Source organism: Crocodylus siamensis, chromosome 10 (assembly GCF_052110815.1).
Source record: "Crocodylus siamensis isolate JL-2025a chromosome 10, ASM5211081v1, whole genome shotgun sequence".
Classification (NCBI taxonomy): Eukaryota; Metazoa; Chordata; order Crocodylia; family Crocodylidae; genus Crocodylus; species Crocodylus siamensis.
This window is the reverse complement of record NC_143404.1, coordinates 46,208,033-46,229,818: the sequence shown is the minus strand read 5'-3', so window position 1 is coordinate 46,229,818 and position 21,786 is coordinate 46,208,033. Positions and strand designations below refer to the sequence as shown.

General features: G+C 47.5%; 1 protein-coding gene and 1 long non-coding RNA gene across 4 annotated transcripts in view; one reads left to right on the top strand and one right to left on the bottom strand.

Annotated features, from left to right (window-relative positions):
- CBFA2T2 (CBFA2/RUNX1 partner transcriptional co-repressor 2) overlaps nt 1-13,118 on the bottom strand; it is a 123,037-nt gene extending 109,919 nt beyond the window's left edge. The window contains exon 1 of one of the 3 annotated variants that reach the window (XM_090064431.1): nt 12,952-13,118. In XM_090064431.1, the coding sequence (XP_089920557.1) occupies nt 12,952-12,979 (28 nt within the window). In that variant the 5' untranslated portion in view covers nt 12,980-13,118. Of the gene's footprint in view, nt 1-12,619; nt 12,864-12,951 lie in introns of those variants that run through there. The other 2 variants (XM_090064436.1, XM_090064432.1) reach the window with 2 other exon arrangements.
- Nucleotides 13,119-13,185: 67 nt separating this feature from the next.
- LOC149856539 (uncharacterized) lies at nt 13,186-18,332 on the top strand. Its single transcript, XR_016444413.1, has 2 exons — nt 13,186-13,325; nt 17,865-18,332. It is a non-coding gene; the product is annotated as an uncharacterized LOC149856539 (long non-coding RNA).
- The last annotated feature ends 3,454 nt before the right edge of the window (nt 18,333-21,786 follow it).

The following is a 21,786-nucleotide window of genomic DNA, read 5'->3' as shown; positions in this document are numbered from 1 at the left end:
GAACAAACTCCTAAGCACTGGGTAGTACAAATTCCCCTTTGAATTCTCCCTTTAGTTAGAATGTGTGGTACATTTTAGCAGCTGAAAATTAAAAGGGTCACAATATTGAGCTTTAAGAGTTCAAATTTACAATGAAAGCAGAAGCTGACATAAAAAGGTGCTGCTGGGTACTCCAGTAACAATATTGTTTCCACTTAGCTGAAAGCAGCTCCTGAACATGAAGTTAGTTATTTAACTGTCAGTGATAAATGAAAAACAACATTACAGCCATGATTTAGTCCTTATATGGTCTCTTTCAAACTATACTCCAAGCCCAGAGGCATGCTAGGAATACGATACTTTGTCTCAGTTTGCAATATCCTGTTTAATATATACACCTCCCATGCAAATAATGTTGAAGGTGAAAAGGATAGCTTAAATAAGCTATGGTGCTTATAACTAAAGCTAAAGTGAGAGCCCCAAGACACCCTGAGCTTATTTTTCAGAAAAACAACACAAGAATCAAACATTACTAGGTCCACCAGATGCAACAAAAAACGCCTGGGATAACGAAACTAATTTGAGAAATGATTGTTAGTGCTAGTGATCTCTCAGGGTACTAGGATCGCAGTGCTACTGGCAAGAACAAACCTAGGTTCTGCAGGGCTACAGGAAGCCAGCCAGATAAGAGCACATTCCAATTTGGCCTTCCTCTACCATATAGGAAAAGAAATCCAACTACCAGAGGGGACTCCCCACTTGGTCAACCCAGCACAGACACATTCTCTCTCCAGACAGCTCCCCCTCCTCCACCTTCATCTTAATTTAAAATATTCATTTTAAACTTCTAAATGCCTGTCAAACTGAAAAACCTGCTCTTACGACTTGATAGGCCAACTGTTTCCAAAACCTTTTGATAGGGAAAGATGGAGAAAAAACCCTGCCGTCATCAGAAAGACAGTGACCAGTGCTCAGCTGAACCCCAAGTTGGGGGCCATGCCCTGAGCTGATTGTTATGGAAAACAAGCTGCACTCTCCTCCTGTGCCTCACCTGGAGGTCTCTTGTAAACAGGACTTGTGGGATGAATACATGGTACAATTTTACATAAATCGTCTGCCAAGCTAATCTACTTCTCAACTCGTGGCCAAACTCTCACACAATAAATTATTTAGCAGCCACCAAACTATTGCTGGAGCCAAACCAATTAGGACTTTAATGTGATCCCCAATTTCCTAGTTCTGAGAGTAACAGCAGAGGGGAGAAGGCTAAGCAAATCCCACAGCTTTATAAGTCTTTGCTGATCATTCCAGATAAACCTGTCACCCCCAGCTCCAAGACCTGACTACATGACTGCATACTGGAATGTGGAGCTTTGGGACACTGCAAGTCTGACTCTCAGCATATGTTTTTCATGCTTTGAAAATGCATCAATTTAAAAACTATTTACAGAGCTTTGTCTTTAATTAGAAAAACATGATAATGGATAAGAGATAGGGATTGCTTCTAAATCAGAAATGTCCTTTGTCTCAGTGATGCCCTGAGATAAACCTAGTGTACTACTCAAGTATAGACAGAGACTAATGTATTTTCCTCTGCCCCCAAATAACTGATGAATAGTAAATTCCCGATTACCCAAGGTTTCATCATTCTCCTTACCTTTCACCCTGCAATGTTTGCTTGAGAGGGAGAGGGATAAATCTCTGAGAGCCTTTTGGCTTCACTGTGTTGTAGCATTCTAACCCAGCTAAGGCACAGCAAGCCCTGCCTCATTCATGTGTTCATAAGAATGTGCAGAGAGCTATCCAGTCTTCACTTTCTGAAGCTTCCTGTATCTGCAGCTGGATGTAGATAACAAGGAGTCTTGCATAAGCTTACAGGGTTTTCTAATTTGCAATATAACAGAGCCAATTAACAATCTGGTTCCAAGAAATACAACAATGCCTTTTTCATTCTTCCACAATGCCTGTGTAACATGTGTTAGCTCTAAGGAGGCATGGCATCCAGGAAAGAAGAGACCAAGGTTTTCAATTGTTTCCACTTTACAGTAGTGCATAATCAAGAAGCTGAAATCTACAGGGAATTTTAGTAAAAATGTCAAGAAGCCTGGGCTCCCCAAAACCTGAAAAGTTTATTATTCTACTTGATCTGATGCTTATAATTTAATGCAGGATAATAAGGTATCAAAAATCCTAAGTGAGAAGCTTATAGCAGAAATTGCCTTCATGGCTGTTAGAACAAGTTCCATACAAAGTTACCACCTTAATGTGGGCTCCAAGGCTTGAATTCAATATTTTGTATCTGACAACACTGTGAATGAGCCAGGAGGAGTGTGAGCCCCTGGACTTGATCTTGAGAGGTTGGGGCTGCAATCCCTGCAGCTCAAAATGAGGGCCAGATCTGGGAATCGGAGAATCTAGGGATTAGTCCTTCCCTTGATCACTGAGTAAAGAGTGTCATAGATAAGGCAGCAGTGGCTGGGATGGGGAAAGACTAGGCTACACAGGTGCTTTGCTACAGGCAGCATGTTATGTGTGCATGCCATCCTGCTTCATGTTAAGTACCCTAAAAGAGCAGAGCTGCTGTGTTTGAGGGGTAGGATGAAACCCCATTCAAAAGCTGTACCCAGACATCAGATTAATGGCTACATTAGAAGTGGTGAGATAAGTAAATACAAGAGCCTAAGGGGGTGCAAAAAGCACCAGATGAGAAGTTTATAGACGTTTGCCGCTACAGAAACATGGCCTGTTAAAAGGAAAAGGAGATATATTAAACAAATGCTAGGTATGGTTTCTTATAGGGCCTGACCATAACAGCTGCCACAGCTCCCCCCAGTCACAGCACTAGGGAAAACACCCACTGGCACCATTCCCCCTCCCCACCCCTGCATTAGAGGAAGCACCCCCATCTGAACACTACTGAAGTCTCATGTCCATGGGCCACCCTGATTTATGGTAATAATGACCAGTTCTAATCTTTTAAGTGTGGCTGCACTGTTCTTCTACAGTACTGGTTTCAAGTACTTGTTTACTTGGCTATTTCAGAGATGATCACAGAAAAAACACCTAACATTTTACATTGCCAGTTGGGTTTCAAAACAAATACCTCAACAAAGTAATACTCCAAGTGGAATGAGATGTTTCGAACAATTTCATAACTTCAGAGCCATGATAGCAGCATATCATTCACCTTACCACTAGAAGCATAAATGCTGTAAATTCAAGGAAAAAAACTACCGTGCATAGTTATGCTGCCTTCTGTGTCTACTGATCTTGTCTCTGTCTAAAACTTAAAACAAAAGATTTATATAACAAAGGTCAGCTGCAGGATAACTCATTTGCTCTAGGACTTAGTGCTTCTTTTTCCAGAAAAACGTTTTCATAGGGGCCAAGAAAGAATTTCAGTATTAGTAAAAAGTGCTGGTTTGCAAAGCCTTGACACAGACAACCAAAGAGCCATTGGATGACCTTTTGCAGTTGAATTAGACCTGGGTGTACAGAAGAGAAAACTGACATAAGGAGAACTTTTTTCCCTGTAGACTGTCATTGATACTACTCAGAGAAGGTGATGGCAGGCCTTGAAAAAAATAATTTCCAGCTGCCTGGAAACCATCCAGGTGAATCACTACTTAGGGCTGAGACACTGGAACCATTACCTTCCACACCAGAAAACACACTGCAACTCCTTTGTTTCTTACACTGGTTTTATGCCACTGTAGCTCCTGTGAGGTTGAACACACTTATTTCTGATTTGCATCAGCAGTAGGGAATGCAGAGCAGGCTTCTCTTGTTCAAAATATCAAGGCCCACTGTGGTCTTATTCAGATGGTTGTAAGTGAAGAATAACTATTAAAGTGAATGAATTTACATAGGGGTAGAACCATGATCAAATGCTAAAGAATTATTGTTTTGCATAACACGTTCCCACCTTCATAAAGGAAAGCAGTATTTATGTGAAGATTAGTATCCATCTTAAACTAGTTTGAAATATGACCAAATTTCAAACACCAACCTGTATTTCCACCAGCAACAATATCAGCCTCGTAGAGAACACTCTGAAAGTCTATTAAACACACTGACCAGAAATCATGCATCTATTCATGCAATGGAAACAATTAGCCAAAACACAAGACAACATAAGTACAGTAAAAACCTTAACTCGATACCAGAGAGTTTGAAGTGTTGGATCTCCTGAAGCTATGATGGTTCCTCAGTTGAAAGGGTATGATTCTGTGTGCCTTTATGATATAGATAATTCAAAATACATCTACTTTGAAATTCAAAGATTGTTAATTTGAAATGCAGGAAACCAAAAAAGAACAACTTTAAATTCTGTCAATGGGTAAATGTTGGGTTAGGGCTGGCCCAACATTTCTGCACTTAGATTGATCTAAGCAGAAGAAAAAGGGGTCCAAGATCACTGCTCTTGGTCTACATGTCTACACTAGGTACTCCTTGTGCTACATCCCGTGAAATCTGCTTAATCAGTCACTGGATAACTTGTTTTGTTCTCATCTGTTAATAAGGTCCCCACATGGGTGAACCAACCTTGTACATAGCCATAGTAATTTGCATGCATGCACAATGCTGTTGGTATATTTATTTCAAACCCACTCATTTCGAAGTCGGTATTTTTTGGTCCCCTGTGTTTCAAATTAACAAGGTTTTACTGAATCCTGTCTCAAATAATTTGAGTCCATCCCTGCTTATTTGCTTTCTAAAGATTAAAGTCAAAATGTAGCCATGTTTTTGGACAGACACTGCTGTGCAATGAGAACTAGAATCTGATTCCTCAGATAATGTTCAGCTGCTGTCCACTTGGTTAACAATGATAACTGGTATTCACAAAATATGCGTTGCCTGTTTTCCATCTACTTGTGTGGCCTCTATCATCATAACAGTCTAATGCCTCACCCCCACTGATGTATTTAGTCTAATAAAACCCCACACAGTATTTTTTACCATTATGGCAAGAGAGAACTGCAACCCAGAGAGACAAACACTCTGACCACATTTAAGCATGTGCCCAATTTCATTATCATCACTACTTGTAAGCCCTAAATTGTGCACGTTTAAGTACTTTGCTGGATCACGGCCTATGTGACTTACCTAACATCACCCACAAAGTTTGTGGTAGAGGGGCAAGAATTGAACCCAAGACTCAAGAATCCACAGTCGAACATTTATCACAAGAATATCCTTGCCCTCTCATTGAACCACTTTTAAAAGTAAAGCTTTAACAAGTCTCCTGTTTATCTGATGCTTCACCCTGCAGCAACATGGAATCTTAGTGCTGTCTGTATTCGTTAGGGCAAGTCATTATGCATCAGAACTAGATCACAGTGTGACTGTAAATTATTTTTGCAAGATGTAGGGCTCCCTGGAGTAGTGACTAATATGGGGTGGGCAAAATACAGCCCGTGGGCCAGATCCTGCCCACCAGGCCATTCTATCCAGCCCACAGAGCACCTAAAAAGTTGAGAAGATTAACATTTATCTCCTCCTGGCTGCCTGTCAAAGATGACAGGAGTCAGGGCCGTAGGACCCAAAAGCCAGCAGGAGTCAGGAGCAAGGCCAGTCCCACCTCACCCCTGCCCTGTCCCACCCCCTAGCACCCGAAAGTCTCTGTCCCTGGCTGCATCGCTGGACCATGGGGCCGCACCAGTACCCCAGGGTCAGGAGGGGTGCGCGTGTAGTGAAAGAGGCACACAGTGTGTGTCTGCGTCTGTGCAATGGAGGAGGGAGAGACAGTATGTGTCTGTGTGTCTGTCCATGTAATGGGGGGGGGGGGAGGGAGGGGGAAAAAGAGAGAGAGAAACAGAGTGTAGTGAGGGAAGCACAGCGTGTGTGTGCAATGAGGGAGAGGGAGAGTGTGTGTGTGTGTTCGTAGGGTGAGTCCCTCAAGCACACCCCACCATACATATGCACCCACACCGCCCCTCACACTGCCATACATGCAGACCTGCACACCCACACCATTCACCCTCTCCCCACACAACCCTCCACAAACCCCATACCCATTCACACCCCACATATCCACACACACCCACATGCTCCTTCACCCCACCCCCCTGACACCCACACCCTCCCCCACACAAACACACCCACAGCCCCCCACAAATCTACACCCACCCCCCATTCTCCCTACCCCACCCAACATACAATATAAACACATGTAAAGCAGGACAAAATATTTTTTTAAATCAAATTAATGAATGTTGTAGATGTTTGCTTTTTAGAATATAATTTGATATTTGTCTGGTTCTGAGATGGCAATACCCCTTGCTGAAAGTAGTGTTTCCAGGGGCAAGGGGAGGGACCTCCAGTGGCAAAGTTTGGGGGTCAGAGGGCGGGACTTCTGGTCCCACGATGGCAACCAGGAGACGGGGCACCTGTCAAGGGGCAGGTCTACCCATGTGGTCCTTGCCAGCTTGCCAAAACTGGCTAAGTGGCCCTCTGCCTGAAATAATTGCCCACCCTTGGATTAATATAAGCACTGATCAGTGCATATGCAACTCATATTACTAAAGTAGTGAGCAAAGTAGGCCTCACCAAAGGATGTTCATACACCTACTAGGGCTTTTACTTGGAAAGAGCCTGCAAGTTAAGGCTTTACAGACCTCTGAGAAAGCTGACATAGGCTCTGGTCCTTGCTGCTTCTCTACAAGGCAGCACCTCCATGCAGAAGGTGTGGCTCTGGTTGCTAACCAACTCCCCTCCCATCTCACCCTGGCCTGACCTGCCCCGTGCCAGCAGGTGCCAAAGACCAGAAGCCTCTGCCTGGCAGAGGCTTTTGCCTACTGCACCCGAGTCTCTTCCCAGACTCCCTACCCGAGAGCTTGGGAATGCAGGTACAGGCCAGGGACTCCCACTGGAGGAAAGGGGTGGGAGTGTGGGGAGCCACGCACTATGGGACTGAGCTGGGCTGGTCCTGCATGCTGCAGCAGTGCTGAAGTTGCACACTATGGAACCGGGTGGGGCTGGCCCCACAAGCTACTACCATCTGCAGCCGGGGACTGGGGTGGGAGCACGGAGAACTGTGTGCTATGGTGCTGAGCAGGACTAGCCCCACTTGCTGCCACCACATGCAGCTTCAGAGACTCGAAGGACCCCCCCACATATCCCAGCCACCAGCATACCCTCAAACACACCCACACCCTCCCACAGCCCCTACACAACCCACCCCCCACCATACCCCAAATTAGAGGTGTGCCGATATACCGGTGCCGTATCTGATTGGCACCAATGTAAGGAAAATTGACTGCATCAGCAATCGGCTTTTTTGGCTGATGTGGCCAATAATACCACTGAAATTCCCTGTGCATGCACACAGCTGCAGTGCAACACACAGGTGCCCAGAAGCATGGAGAGCAACGGGGTGCAGCTGGTAAGTCTGCTGTGAGGGAAGGGGCATGGGAGGGGGCAGATCAAGGCCTCCGTGGTGAGGGAGGGAGTGGGGCTGGGTCAGGCACTGCCCAGCCAGGGCAGAGTGCGCGATGGTGCAGTAAGCAACTTGTCTGGGAGTGCAGGGGGAGGCAGCTCCTGCTGCTACACATACCCTGGGAAGGCATGTGCTTCTGGATCTGCATGTGGGGAAGGGTGGGCTGCACTGTGGCCAGGGGTTGGGGTGGTACCAAACTCTTTCTGGCAGTGGGGTTGGGCTGGGCTTGTGCTCAGTGTGGGCAGTGGCAGTCCTGGGACAGGGGACTATGGGGGGGTTACAGTGAATTTTGGGGTGGTGGCAGCTCCCCCACCCAGCGCTGCCACTGCCAGCCTTGAACGCAGCCCAGCCCAATCCCATGCTGAGAAGAGCTGGCGCCACTTGGCCCCAGCCCACAACGGCAACTCACCCTTACCCCACACGCAGATCCAGGAGCACACGCCTCCCACACCCTTGCGGGGTGCATGCAGAGGCAGGAGCCACACCCCATCACGCCCCCAGATGAGCCACTCATGGCTCCATCCTGCACTCCACTTGGCTGTTCAGCACCTGCCCCAGCCCTGCTCCCTCCCTCCCTACTGGGGTCTTGATCTGGCCCCACCCCCACTCCCATGCCCCCTCCTCCACAACAGACTTACAAGCTGGATGCTGCTCTCCCTGCTGTCTGGCTGCATATTGGAATCAGATCAGTATCAGACAATATGGCTTGTTAAAAGTCAGCTATCAGTACTGGCCCAAAAATTCTCTAGTGGTGCATCCCTAAACACATACACACCCTCCCCAACAGTCCCACACTTCCCCATCCCCACCATACCTACATACACACCCATACACTCCCCCAAACCCCTACCCACCACACACAGTATACATGAGTAAGACTGTATTTTGAGCTACTATGCAATTGCCTCTAAGTATACTATGCAAGCACACACAAATCAGGACAATTTAAAAAAAAATAAAATTAGAGTAAGTTATAGCAGATGTTTGATTTTTTTTTTTAGTATATATATTTTTTTGATTGTTTCAAGATGGCACCCCCTCCCCCACCCCAAAGGAGTACTTCCAGGGCAAGGGAAGGGATTTCCAGTGGCAAAAGTCAGGGGTTGGGGCAGGACTTCTGGTCCCAAGATGGCAGCCAGGGGGCAGGGCACCTGTCAAGGGCAGAGCTACCTCAACAGCTCACCAAAACTTACTAAGCGGCCCTCCAGTCAAAATAATTGCCCACCCGTTCTAAAAGCTGATTCCCTGTTCTAAAGGCTCATTCCAGAGTCCAAAACATATGAAAATGACAGAGGGTCCCAGGATTAGGTAGATGTTGACATTTGCTATGTTAGCACTTAATGGAAACAGAATTGTTTTGATCTACGTATAAAAGCAGGACTGTAAACCTTTGGAATTTTATATTAGGTCCAGGGTAGGAGTAGGCAACCTCTTCTGGCTGCAGGCCAGAATGATCTACCCTGAGTCAGAGGCAGGGAATGCTAGGATTCAGCCACAGCCAGTATCTGCCCCTGCAACAACCTGGGGACAGCAAAGGCAGCCAAAGTTTCCTGCTGCTGAATGCCGCTGAAGCCCCATGTCTGTGAACCAGATCCAATGGTTCTACAGGCCCACAGGTCACAGATTGCCAACCCCATGTCCAGGCAATGCTATAGGCAACTTGTGCCTGTATCTTACCACAAGCATTAAGGAATAACAGCTTGCAACCCTTTGGCCAAGTGTATTAAGTGAGCTTGTGTTTTGTAGGTAAAAAACCTAGCTGAGCCTTTGCCAAACTGAGTCTACAGCAGGGGCGGGCAATTATTTTGGGTGGAGGGATGCTTACTGAGTTTTGGCAAGCCATTGAGGGCCACATGATAGGCAAGCAGGAGTAGATAAATATTCATTTTCTAAATTTTTTAGGGGCCCCGCAGGCCGGATAGAATGGCCTGGCAGGCCACATCCAGCCCCTGGGCCGCATTTTGCCCATGCCTGGTTTACAGTCATTCTCTGTAGAATACCAAGGTCTCCATGGGAACCCACAGACAACCTCACTGACCCAGCAAACAGAAGACAACACATGACATGCCTAAACTGAAGAACACTCCCTTTCAATCCTGGTATGTTAAAATGCTTGACATATGATCTATTCCATATTGCAATAGCTTGACCTCCCCTTGGAAGGTCAAGATCCCTCCCTGGAATTTCTTCCTTGTATCTTTACAATTTGGTATTTTGAATGTGTGAGGTTTGATAGAATAATATTTTTTGTCTTGACTGCATAATGCCTGCATTCCCAGCACATTCTAGCACACCATTTGCCCAGTAACATGATAAAGAAGCTATGTTCTATCTGTAATTTTCTTCACCTGGCAATTTCTTCAGTAACTAGGCATATAGCTTTTAGAGCCATCTCCACTTTAGTGCTGGCATCTGCATTCACATTGCTTCCCTCTGAGGCCATCACACTTCATTTTAAAGTATTCTTTCATTGCCTTTGAGCTTTGGGAGGCACTTTCACTGTCTGCCTTGCATCATTTGTCAGACGTACTGAGGCCACAATTCAACACTCACAGTAGTTGATGCCAGCCCTATTTCACAGTTACTGAAAGGCATCATACAGTGTCATCTCTCTATGTCCTAGCCCCTTATTATTCAGCCCACTGTTGCTTGGAATCAGTTCTCAACACCCAGGTTTATCTATAAACAAACGCTACACGTGTAAGATGACATTAGAAGAATGAACAGGAAGCTATTTCCGTTACATATACCCTCTAAACATCTATTCTACTCCTTGGCAACAATAACATACTTCCCTGTACTCTTGCCAGCTTCACAGCTTTCAAAGTATTGCCAATCTTCCTAGAAAGAAATGTCCCGTTTTGATAAAGTTAGTAAAACCAAGCTTAAATTGACCACCTTTCTTTCACCCAAACAACACAGCAGTCTAGAAACTGCTACTTCATGACACATACAGTTTACCATATTACACAAGTCCAGGCTCACAGCTCTGACTTGTTCATCTGCCACTGCCACCGATCTGATAGGAAAGAAATGTGAAAATACACATGTAGGTAAGTTCACTGAGGCCAAAGGGAAAAACTACTATTGCCGCAAAACAAAACAAAAAGGAATCTTAAATTTTGATCCAAAATTGTTGAAGTTACTTCATGCGATTCATTTGATGCAGGCATTAAAAAACAGTTTTACCAGCTCAGCAACAGAAAAATGATTCGTATTTACAAGAGAGAATGCTTGTGGCGGAATGTTTACAAACCTCAGAACAGTGCCATGTCACTACTGGAAAAAACACTGCTTAGATTTCTGGGGACAAATCACCAGGGCCATCCCTAGGGGAGGTGAATTGAGGAGACCACCCCGGGCCCCATGCTTTGGGGGACCCCTCAAAGTGGGGTGGAGCAGCAGTGGGACGGAGCTGGGCAGCGAGGCAGCTCCGCATCCAGCCACTCGCTACATCCCCCACTCCTTATCAATAGTGGCAGCAGCAGCAGCTTCTTTGGATCTGGGATCGGAGCAGGGGTGGGGCCTCGCATGGGCTGATTTGCCCCGGGCCCCGCACCCTGCTTGGGTTGTCTCTGCAAATCACCCTTTTCTCTCTAAGAACTAAATAATGTAATAAGGGGCTAAAGCAGCCATCCAGAAGAGTTTGTTAAGATACAACAGTTTATAGGTTAACACTCCTAAATACATGTTCTGTATAGATGCGTGAAACTGGAGAGATTAGACCACTGAATTATCACAGGATTTTCTCTGCATCCTTTGCTTCTGCTTCTACTTCTCCATCTCTGTCATGCCAGGCCCTTGGCATTTGACAACTCTAATGAAAAGCAAGCATGTGTTTACTTATTATTTTTTAAAGTAGAGGTGCACCAATACTTCGGTCCCATAACAGATCAGCACCGATATAGAGAAAATTGAAAGCATCGAAATCGGCTTTTTTTGCCTGATGCAGCCAATAATGTGGCCAATAAATGCCTTGTGCCTGTGCACAGCTGCAGCATGCAAGAGGCCAGGAATGCAGCCCAGCAGCTTGGAGACCAGCACCTGGCTGGTAAGTCTGGTGTGGGGAAAAGGGTGGGGGGAGGACAGATCGAGGGTGAGGGAGGGCATGGGGCTGGTGCTGTTCAGCTGGGGCAGGTGCAGGAAGGAGCTGTGAGCAGCTCTTGGGGCGGGGGCCAGCTCCCACTGCATGGATATGGGGGTGCCCCCAGACCTGTACACAGGGCAGGCCAGGATGTTGCTGCAGGCTGGGACCAAGGACTGTGCTGGGCTCTTCCCGGTAGGGGCTGGGCTTGGCTGCATGGCAGCTGCACTGGGAGGGGGAGTTGGGGGGGGGGGGGGCTATGGTGAATTTTGTGGTGGCTGTAGCCCCCACTCCCAGTGCCGATGCCACCACCCACCCCAAGCACAGCCCCGGCCCCAGCCTGCAGAGGTGGCTTACCCTGCCCCGCGCAGATCCGGGGGCATATGCCCACCCCATGCCCTCCAGGGATGCAGGCAGGGTGGGAGCTGCCCCTCCCTGCGCCCCCAGGACAAGCCAGTTGTGGCTCCTGCGCCCTACCCCATCTAAGCAGCGCTTCCCTCACCATGAGGTCCTCAATCTGCCCTCCCCCATGCCCCTTCCTAACCTCCCCCACCCCTTCCACCACACCAGACTTACCAGCCTGATACTGGTCTCCAAGCTGATGGACTCCATATGGGGCTGTATAGGGGAATCCTAGCGGTATTGGCCAGTATGCCTCCTTCAAAATCGGGGATCAATATCAGCCCAAAAAAATCTCTATCAGTGCATCCCTATTTTAAAGTGAATAGGATTTTGTAGCTTCTTGGAAAAGTATCTTATCCAGCAATGGAATACAACTGAGCTACAGAAAACTTTGCATTTGTTATCTGAAATTCTGGCCCTAACAAAATGGCACAGGAGAAAATTTCCTTTCAGTGAGACCTGAAAAGATTGGGCTAAGATATATATATATGTCATGGACACATTTCGTGATGTTTGGGAGGCAGAGACAGAGCATCAAGAGCCCCGAGAGCAACAGGAATGAGTGGATCACAGCAAAGCAGGGCAGCAAGGGACCTCAGGAGGGCAGAACCATCCCTACGAAAGCACCCCGAACAATCCCGCAACTGGACTCCCAAAGGAAACCCACATGCTCGAAAAGAGCCACGGGAAAGTCGCGAGGGCCCGCCTACACTTGCCCGCGGCTCGGCGTCCCGGGAGCAGCCTCTCCGAAAGTCAGCGGCGCCGGCGCCCACGCCCGCCGCCTCGGACAGGGGCCGTACCCCTTAACTGCCTCAGGTGCGGGGCCAGGCCCCGAGTCAAGAGCTGCAGCCCCCGCCCCAGCGCGCAGATTGGCGCCCGCGCCACAGGCAGCAGCCCGGGCACGCAGGCAAGCAGTCGGCCATCCCGCCGGTCCCCTGCGGGGTGGGAACCACCGCTCCGCCCACCAAACGACACCTGGCCAGCTGCGCAACAGGGACAGGCGAGCCCGACCCGACGCGAGGAGCCGCGGGGGCGGGGGCGCTCTTACACTGGAAGGCTCCCGGGATCCCCACCATCGCCGGCCCCACGCGCGCTCCTCTCTACGCCAGCACCGCGGCTGCGCGCGCATCGGACTGGGCGAGCAGCCGCCCCACCCCCAACCTCTCCGCCCCTTCCGAGGCGTGTGACGTTAATGCGCGTGGGGCTGCGCGCGCGCTGGAGTCTGGGGCTGGCTGGACCGTGAGGGGCTCATGGGCGCTGCTCTCGCCTTTCCTCGGGGGTTGCGAGGCCGGGCGGCCGCGTGTGGGGTCCGGCTCTTTGGAGCTGGACGCGCCTGCCCGGCCCGCGCTCCCCGTCCGAGGCTGCTCTCGATCGCCTCCTGGACCCTCCGCTTCACGCAAACGATGCCCGTGCAGTTGCAAGGTGCTGTTTTAGGGTATCCAGTGGAATGGCGCCCGAGCCCTCATTGTGATCATCGGGTACATTACAAACACCAGCACAGCTTGTGCTTAGTGAAGCTTTTGCAGCTAGTATGTTTAAGAAGAGAATACAACCCTTAAGATTCCACTTCTAATATTGTGTCATTTCTGATTTGCAAAAGTGCCTGTAAAGGTGGTGCTTGCTGATGCCATATGTGTTTGTTGTCTTGTTGACTGCAAACAAAATGTACTAATCTTACAACTAAAAAGGGTTGTTAATGATGGTGCCCTGCACACCCCCCCCCAACTTTCATTACTAATGCAGTGTAAAAGTCACGTTGGGCTCTTTCCTTCTAATGTACTAAAAAAATAATCTGTAAATCAGTTTACCTGTGGTTACACTAGTTGACTTCCTCAGTTTTCACTGGAATTGTACATGTGACCAAGAATAGGCTGAAGTATAGTCAATTTTTTTCAGATTAAACATTGGGAATGGGATTTTCTTATTTTGAGACTACATCTTTAGCTGTAGCAGAAAATAGCAAAATCATTGTCCTTTTCGTATAGGACTTTTGTCAGTGAATTTCCAGGAACAAATCAAATAAGTAAACTATATTGTAGTGCCTAGGTGCCAAAAGCAGCCCTTGCCTTATTTCTTTTACAGTCCCATGGGTCTTTTGATCTCTTGAATGAAACTTTACAAAGAGACTAGAATCATGCTTTTTAGACTTCTGTTTCCATACTTCAGTAACAAGTGCAATTTCTTAATGTTCTCATTTGTTTTAAGGATATTTTTCTTTTATTGTCCTTTAGCTTTGGTGAACACAATTTCTATTTGCTTCAGTGCATTTGTTTCATGTTTTTGTTCTGTTTTTAGATTTATGCTGGCAAAATTTATTTCCTCTAACCACCACATCTCAGCCTTTGTGATGATAGCAGCTTCCATGTGGTTGGCAGTACATCTTGTGTTTTCTTACCTATTCGCTTTCACATATTCTTAGGCTTTGTTCTTTTATAATTTTCAATATTTATATTTTTGTTGTTGCATTAGCTTCCCTTCTAAAATATTTCTGTATTCCTGTGCTAATCTCTTCACCTTCTACAACCATAAAGGGTTTGCTGCCAGACATGTTCTATATACTTTTCATAAATGCACAGTATAGTCTTCAGGGCAGAGATTAGTTTATTTTACACATAGTGAAATGAGTAGAATTGGCAATGAGAGGAAAAATGGTTTAACACAGGACTGACAGGTATGATCGGACAAAGTGAGTATATGCACGTATTAATGATTCAGTTGAGGTCCCAGTTTTTCAAGGTGCAGAATTTTTCTTCTGCCTTGCTTTTTTTTAGGCATCATAGAAGTGAATCTTGATACATAACTGGAATAAGGGTAACGGCTTGTTGAACCAGTATTAGAAAGGCATTCTCTCCAGAGTAGAAACCGCAGGAGAAGTCATAGATAGTTATAGAATTGGATAACCAAAGCAGTAGAGGTTTTGAAAGGAGTAAAAGAGGCTGGGAACAATGCAGGATTCCAACTTCATGAATCATGTGATCATCTGCAATTACATTAGACAAGATAAACATTTCAAATTAAGGTGAATTTTGAGCTGGGGAGGAGGATAAAAAAATTGTTATGGGCATTGTAGGTTTTTTTTTTTTTTGGTCTGTTCGTTCAATGTTACTGACTACAGTTGAAGGCAGGAAGCTAGGCTTCATGTTCTAGCACAAGCCAGTTTTCCATTATAAAACTGATTAAAGAAAGAAAGAGGGGGGGAACACCCCCGCCTGCCCAGCCACATGTGCACCTTGAAATACTGTATACCATATCTCCGTTGGGTTTGTTTCCTGGGATAAAAGTTAGGAAACGAGATTTTAATGGTAGGGTAAATTGAATGTGTTTTCTAAATTCATTTGAAATCTTATTCCAGATTTGGATTTTGCAATCTCAGAAATTACTTCATTTTTAAATTCAAGGTTTATTTTGGTTTCTTGGCCTTGCTGAGGTCATCTAGTATTTCTGAGACATTTAGCAGAGGTACAACACAGTTATGCCATGGGCAACTTTGTAACAGGAGGCCCCAGTTTTTCAAGGTGCTCAAAAAGCCCTTTGTAAGCTTGTACTGTTTTTAGTATCACAAGGCTGAGGTGCCTGGCTGCTTCACTGGGGAGTATGTGGGATGGAGGAGCCTGAGAGTAAGGGGAGAATTACAACAGTGGTTTGCTAGCCCATCTGTTAGAGTACCACACTATGCTTTAACTGGAAATGTAGTAACATACTACTGGATGTGTTTGACAGAGTTTCAGTTTGTATGTGCTGCCTGCACCAGCTGCAGCCAGATGTTCTTGGAAAGTAGGAGGTAGATTACACACTATCATTGTCCTACAACCACAAAATGAGGCTGATTTTTTTCCAATGTGTAGGGATGGTAGCCAGATTCCTTATAGGAAAGACTCAAATAGTTCACATGTAGCAGTTTTATTCAGCACTGAAAAAAATATGGACAAAATGTTTGTACAGTCTGTGGAACAGGGCTCTCCACCAGAGGTGGCTGTGGCTAACGGCTCAGTTCATATTTTGTTAACGGCTCTGCAAAGCCTTTTCTTTACATTTAAACTAGATTCACTGCCCTCTCTCTTTCGTATCCTGAGGTGTTTTCTATGACAAAGCTTCTCTCATAGAGAATTCTCCCATTTCCTATGCTACTCTGAGCACTCTAAGAGTTTGGTCATATGATCAAACCCCACCACTTTGTATTAATTACTTTCCATAAAATTCTCCTAGCAGCCAAATCAAATAATGGATCTATTCATCTGAATTCTGCCTGAGGCCAAAGTTGCAGTCCTGAACCCCACCCCCATTTAGCTGGCATCTAGATCTGCAGATACCTAAGCACGTTAGGCATTGCATTTTGTGACCTTGACATTACCTCTGCATGCGAGACGAGTGCATGCACAGAAGCACTTCAATTTTGACAGGCTGTGTCACTTGGCAGACAGCTCATATCTGAGATCATCCAGGAACAAGAGGCCATATGTAATAGGGCTGTGCAAAATGGCTATATTGTGTTTCTGTTTTGGATTCGGCCATTTCAGAAGGACAGTGATTGGTTTTGGTGTTTTGGATCACTGTTCTGTTTTGGCTAAATCTGTTTCAGAGTTTTGATGCTGTTTTGGCATTGATTCGGAGATTCAGATTGGCTGGGGAGAAGCAGGCACAGCTGGGTGGCTGCAGGTTCTCTTGTGGCTCCTCCAGCTGTGCCTGCCTTTCCCCAGGTGTGGGGAGCTGTGGGAGAAGCCTCCATGGCTGCCCTGCCTGGCCCAATCCCCTGCCCAGCCCCAGCCTCCCAGCACTGAAAAAAAAAAAAAATTTTTAAAGTAGTCCTGCACTCACCAGCTGTAGCAGCAGTGACTGGGGCTTCTGAGGGCTCATGGCAGAGCCCCCCAACACAGTGGGGGGCAGCAGGGATCACACACTCCCCTCCCGCCTGGCACCGTGCAGCAGTTCCCCAATGGTGCAGATGCAACACGGCTCAGCAGGGCGCTGCACACTGTCTAGTAGCTGGAGCTGAGCAGTGCTGGGCTCTGGCTGACTGCTGGAGCTGCCCCAGTTTCCAGACAGCGCATGGTGCCCTGCTGAACCGAGCTGCACCCTCCTGGTGTGACAGCTGCTGCACAGGTGCCTACAATTGGACTGGGGAAAGGAACTCAGCCCAGCTGGCCTAAGTTTATTTCCCTGGCCCAATTGTGGGCTTGGGGTTGGGAACTCAGCCCAGCCTGATGGTCAGGCGAAACAACAGCCTCACTGTTTCATTGAAGCAAAACATAACAGCTGTTTCAACTCAAAATTCGAAACAAAACACTTCCGTCCAAACCTTGAAACAAGTTGAAACGGAACAGTGTCATTTTGCACGGCCCTATCAAGCACCTTCCTGCAAAGGAAGATTCAGGGCTGTGGATCTCAAGGATACAGTACTGGAAAGGCAACATTCAAGGCTCACTCCTGCTTCAGTGAGTCCCTGTTGGCTATTTCTCCCCAGCTGCATACTGAGCATGCTGCCATTAATCATCTCCCCAGCCAGGGTCCTGCTGTTGTCAGACACCTCAGAATAGGATCTACTCCCGTGCAACATCTAGGAAGCCTATGTGTCTCAGTGGGGGGTCTGGAATCTGCTATGAGAGCCTGGTAGTTAAGTTTTATGTATTATAACGCCTGGCTTTTAGGCCCCCTAAGTCTTTATATTGGATTTGGTTCGAACTCTCTCTAAAGCTATAGGTGTGGTTGACTAGTCGTATCTCCTCCTTTAACTGTGTAGTTTGTATCCTCTTCCTGAGTTCAGGGTTTCTCATTAGGACCAAACCTTCCTTCACAGTCTTCATGTCTGCAGTGCTCTTATCTCTTGCCAGATCCTTTGCCATTTAGTTTGGTTTGTTTCTAATTTCAGCACTGTCTACAGGCTCTATTTTTAAATTTATGCCAGTGAAACAGAAGAGAGCTTAAACAAGGTGCTGATAAGGGTTTGTTTGTTTTTTAATTCAGCTGGTCACAAAAGACTCTACAAACTCTAAACGAGTCATGAACTTGGCTTCATCTCCCAGGAAGCATCGCTGCTTGAACACTGACAGATGCTTCACCAACGTGACAGAAGCAGCTCTGCCGACCACCTGGAAATGTTCCACAGTTTGAGATCTCTTGAAACAGAGGCAGACTGAGTTTCCCTAAAGAGTGCTACCCAGCTCTGGGGTCCTCCATATGTTGTGGCATTCAAACATGATATGAAAACAGCTGTGGTGCTGACAATTTTTGCTGCAGCACCTCCTACTCTTCATTGTGCCAGTGCTGTTTTATTCTTTGCTATTGGGCCTTGGAGGAAGGCATCTTGTTTTGAGAAAAATATCTGATGCAAAAAGGAAGACAAGAAGTGTGCTGAAAAAGCCTATCAGATCACTGAAATAAAAGTTTCTCTCTGTTAAGGAGTAATAAAAATATTCAAGGAAGAAACCAACAGCCAAGGTGTTGGAACATATTTGGAACAGGGTCTGGTGCTGTATATGTATAGCACCTAGCACAGTGCACCCCTGATCTCAGCTGTGATATTTAAGTGCTGCTGCAAGAGGTTTCAAAACCCCCAACAAAATCCTGAAACTGCCTAGGGTTCTAAGTCTTTTTGCTGATAACCACCATTATTTTCAAAATAGTGTTTCTCTTTCTCTGATTTTGTTTCTCTCCACCTCTTCTCTGATTTTGCTAGTGCACCTAAACAAAACATTCTCCTGTTCTCTTCTTAACTGACTTATGGTTAGAGGTCTAGAAAAAAAGTAGTGGTCTAGACAGATAAATAAAGCTAGGCTGAGAGAACCAGAATTATTTTATCTGGAGAAGAGAAGAACAGGAGAGATTTGAAAAGTCTTTAAATGTAAAAAAAATGAAGTTGTTGTAACTGTTGTTCAAAAAGCTCCCGGTGGAAGTACTCTAACTGTCTCACTTTACTTAAAGTTCTGTAAGTTAGAGTGGGAATGAACAGAAGGGACATTTGCCATTTGGTGGGGGTGGGGATCAGTTCCTGCCTGCACTGGCCAAGGCCAGCAGGCAGGGGGGCGTTCTCCCACACAACTCCCAGGAAGCTGCCAGGAAGCTCTCTCTAGCCTTGCTGCTGTGCTAGCTGGTGACTGTCAGCAGCATCTGGGGCAGAAGGGAGCCCCACACCACAAGGGCTATCCCCACAGCTTGCTGGCTAGGGGTCTTGGGGGAGGAGGGGTGGAAACAAGCTGGGTCCACACGGGAGCAGGGGATGGGACACCCCCTCCTAACTCTTGACAGCTTCAGCCAGGAGCTGCAGTGCAGTGATGCCTAGCTTTTTGTTGCACCAGGAACTGGGTCTGGGGGGAAGAGGGGGCCCCCACTGTCACAAGTCCCCTTCTCCTCACAGCTTGCTGGCTGGTGTCTCGGGGTGTGGGTAGCCCAGACTAGGTCCACCTAGGAGGGAGCCTTCCTTCCCCTCTCCCACCCTGGCCCTAGTTCCTGGCATAGTGAAAAGCAGGGTCCAGCCCCACACTGCAGCTCCCAGCTGCAGCTGTCAAGAGGCTGGGGTGGAGGGGGAATGGAGGAGGGACCCCCGTGTTGCACAAACCTAGCCTGCTTCCCCCCACCCCCACCCAAGACCCCAGCCAGCAAGCTTTGGGAGGGCCCCCATATTGGGGGGGGGGCTGTCTCCATTCTTCCCCCTGCCACCTCAGCCCCCCAACAGCGGCCAGGACCTGGAGCTGAGGGGGTAGAAACAGAGACCCAGCCTGACCCCCACCAAGACCTGAGGTCACAGAACAGATGTTCAGAGTACTTAAAGTGCTTTAAAATGGTAGATCCCACTGTAAATTAACTCTAGGTGGATGTAATATTAAACTAAAGCACCTTAGGTTAGAATGCTTTTTTGAACATCTGCACCACATCCATCACTGGGGCGGGGTGGGATCTGTGCAGCAGAAAGGCTCCATTTCCCCACTCCCCTGCCCAGCTGCTCAGGCAGAAAACCGTCTTTTCTGTCTCCTCTCTGTGACAGCCTGGGGATGGAGCTGGGCCTTGTTTGGAGTAAACAAGCAGCAACTGAGGCTAGCAAGCCACACAGTGAGGGGCCCTGGCATGGCAGCAGAATGGCGCTACACTAAAGTACGGTGGATGTGGTACAGATGTTCAAAAAGTGCTCTAACCTAAAGTGCTTCAGTTTAATATTACATCCATCGGCAGTTAACTTAAAATGGGATCCGCCATTTTTAAAGCACTTCAAGTGCCATGAACATCTATTCTGTCATGGCTTCAAAGCACTTTCTGCATGCTTAACGCATATTAAGTATAACATCTGTACTTAGCCTAGATCTCAAAAAGATTAAATAGGTTTATATTACATGGAAGATTTAAGTTACATGTTAGGAAGAACTTTCTAAATATGAGCATGGTTAAGTACTGAAACAGTTTATCTAAAGAGGTTAGAGAATCTCTGTTTGGGAAGTTTTTAAAAGCAGATCGGACAAACATTTGTTTGGGATGGTGTAAACAGGGATGATCCTGTTTTGAGCAGAAATTTGGACTAGATGACCTGTTAAGGCCCCTTCTAGCTCTGTTTTTGTATATGCGCTGCCCTAACAAAAGTAGTGATGCTTATTCCTCCAAGCTGCAAAAAACATCAATGCATCTTTCCCATGTTCATATTTCTAGAGGTGAAAAGAATCCAAGGAATAACATTAAATAGGAAAGGGAAATGCTGAGGTGTGCTTAACACAGGGGTAGGCAAAATATGGCCGACAGACTGGATCCAGCCTGCCAAGCACTTCCCTCTGGCCTGTGGAGCGCCTTCAAACCCCAGGTAATTGTGGTTGCCTCTCTAAAAGCCTCCAGCGGCAGGCAGTCAGCAGCACTAGCCACCAGCTGCAGCACCTCAGGCTGTTTACTTGGGTTCTGGTTGGGAGGCAACCAACCCTGCCCTCAGCCTGCCCCAGCTGGCCTCACCCCGCCCCTGGGTCAGGCCACCTTTACAGCTTGAGAGGGGCAGGGGGAGCTGAGCCAGAACCTGTGCGGCCGGTGAGGGGAAATGAGGGGAGAGAGTGTCTGGACCAGCTACTGCCACCTGCGTGGGACTGGAAAGGGCTGTGCCCAGGAAAGCGGCTGCTGTGCAGGTATGTGCCATGCCACTTGGGCCGTGTGGGGTTGGGCTGGGCCCGCACTGGGGAGGGGAAGCAGCAGCTGGGACACAGCTCTGGCCCAGTCAGCACCAGGGAGGAGAAGTGGCAGCGGACCCATGTGACACTCGGGACAGGACAAGCCCAGCTGGAGTGGCAGGGGCTCAGCTGCACTTTCTCCCACCTGTGCTAGTCAGTCCCGAGTGGCACAAGGCTCTGCCACCACTTCTGCTGGCCGATGCCGACCTGGCCAGGTCCATCCCATCCGGAGCAGCATGCAGCTAAAGCCGGCTTCCCACATGCTGCTGGGGATGGGATGAGCCCAGCCGGGTTGGCGCTGGCCAGCAGAAGCGGCGGTGGAGCCGTGTGCTGCTCAGGACTGACCACCAGCTCAGGTAGGGGGAAAATGCAGCTGAGCCCCTCACGTTCTGGCTGGGCTCGTCCCATTCCATCCCAAGCGACACATGACTCTGCTGCCACTTCCGTTGGCTGGTGCAGACCCGGCCATGCTCCTCCTGTCCCCAGCAGCATGTGGGAAGCTGGCTTCAGCCGCATGCTGCTCCGGATGGGACAGACCCAGCCGGGTCAGCACTGGCCAGGAAAAGTGGCAGCTTTTTGGGAACAACAGCGGATGGTGTCAAGAGAGATTTCTCCTCTTGAAGCACACAGGTTGCTGCTTTTACAGATTTTTATACCATCAGTACAGCTTCTGCAAAGCATTCGTTTAATTGTGTAAATAACCCCTTGTCGATAGAAAAGATAATTATCTGGTTTGGAACATCTCAAGAAAC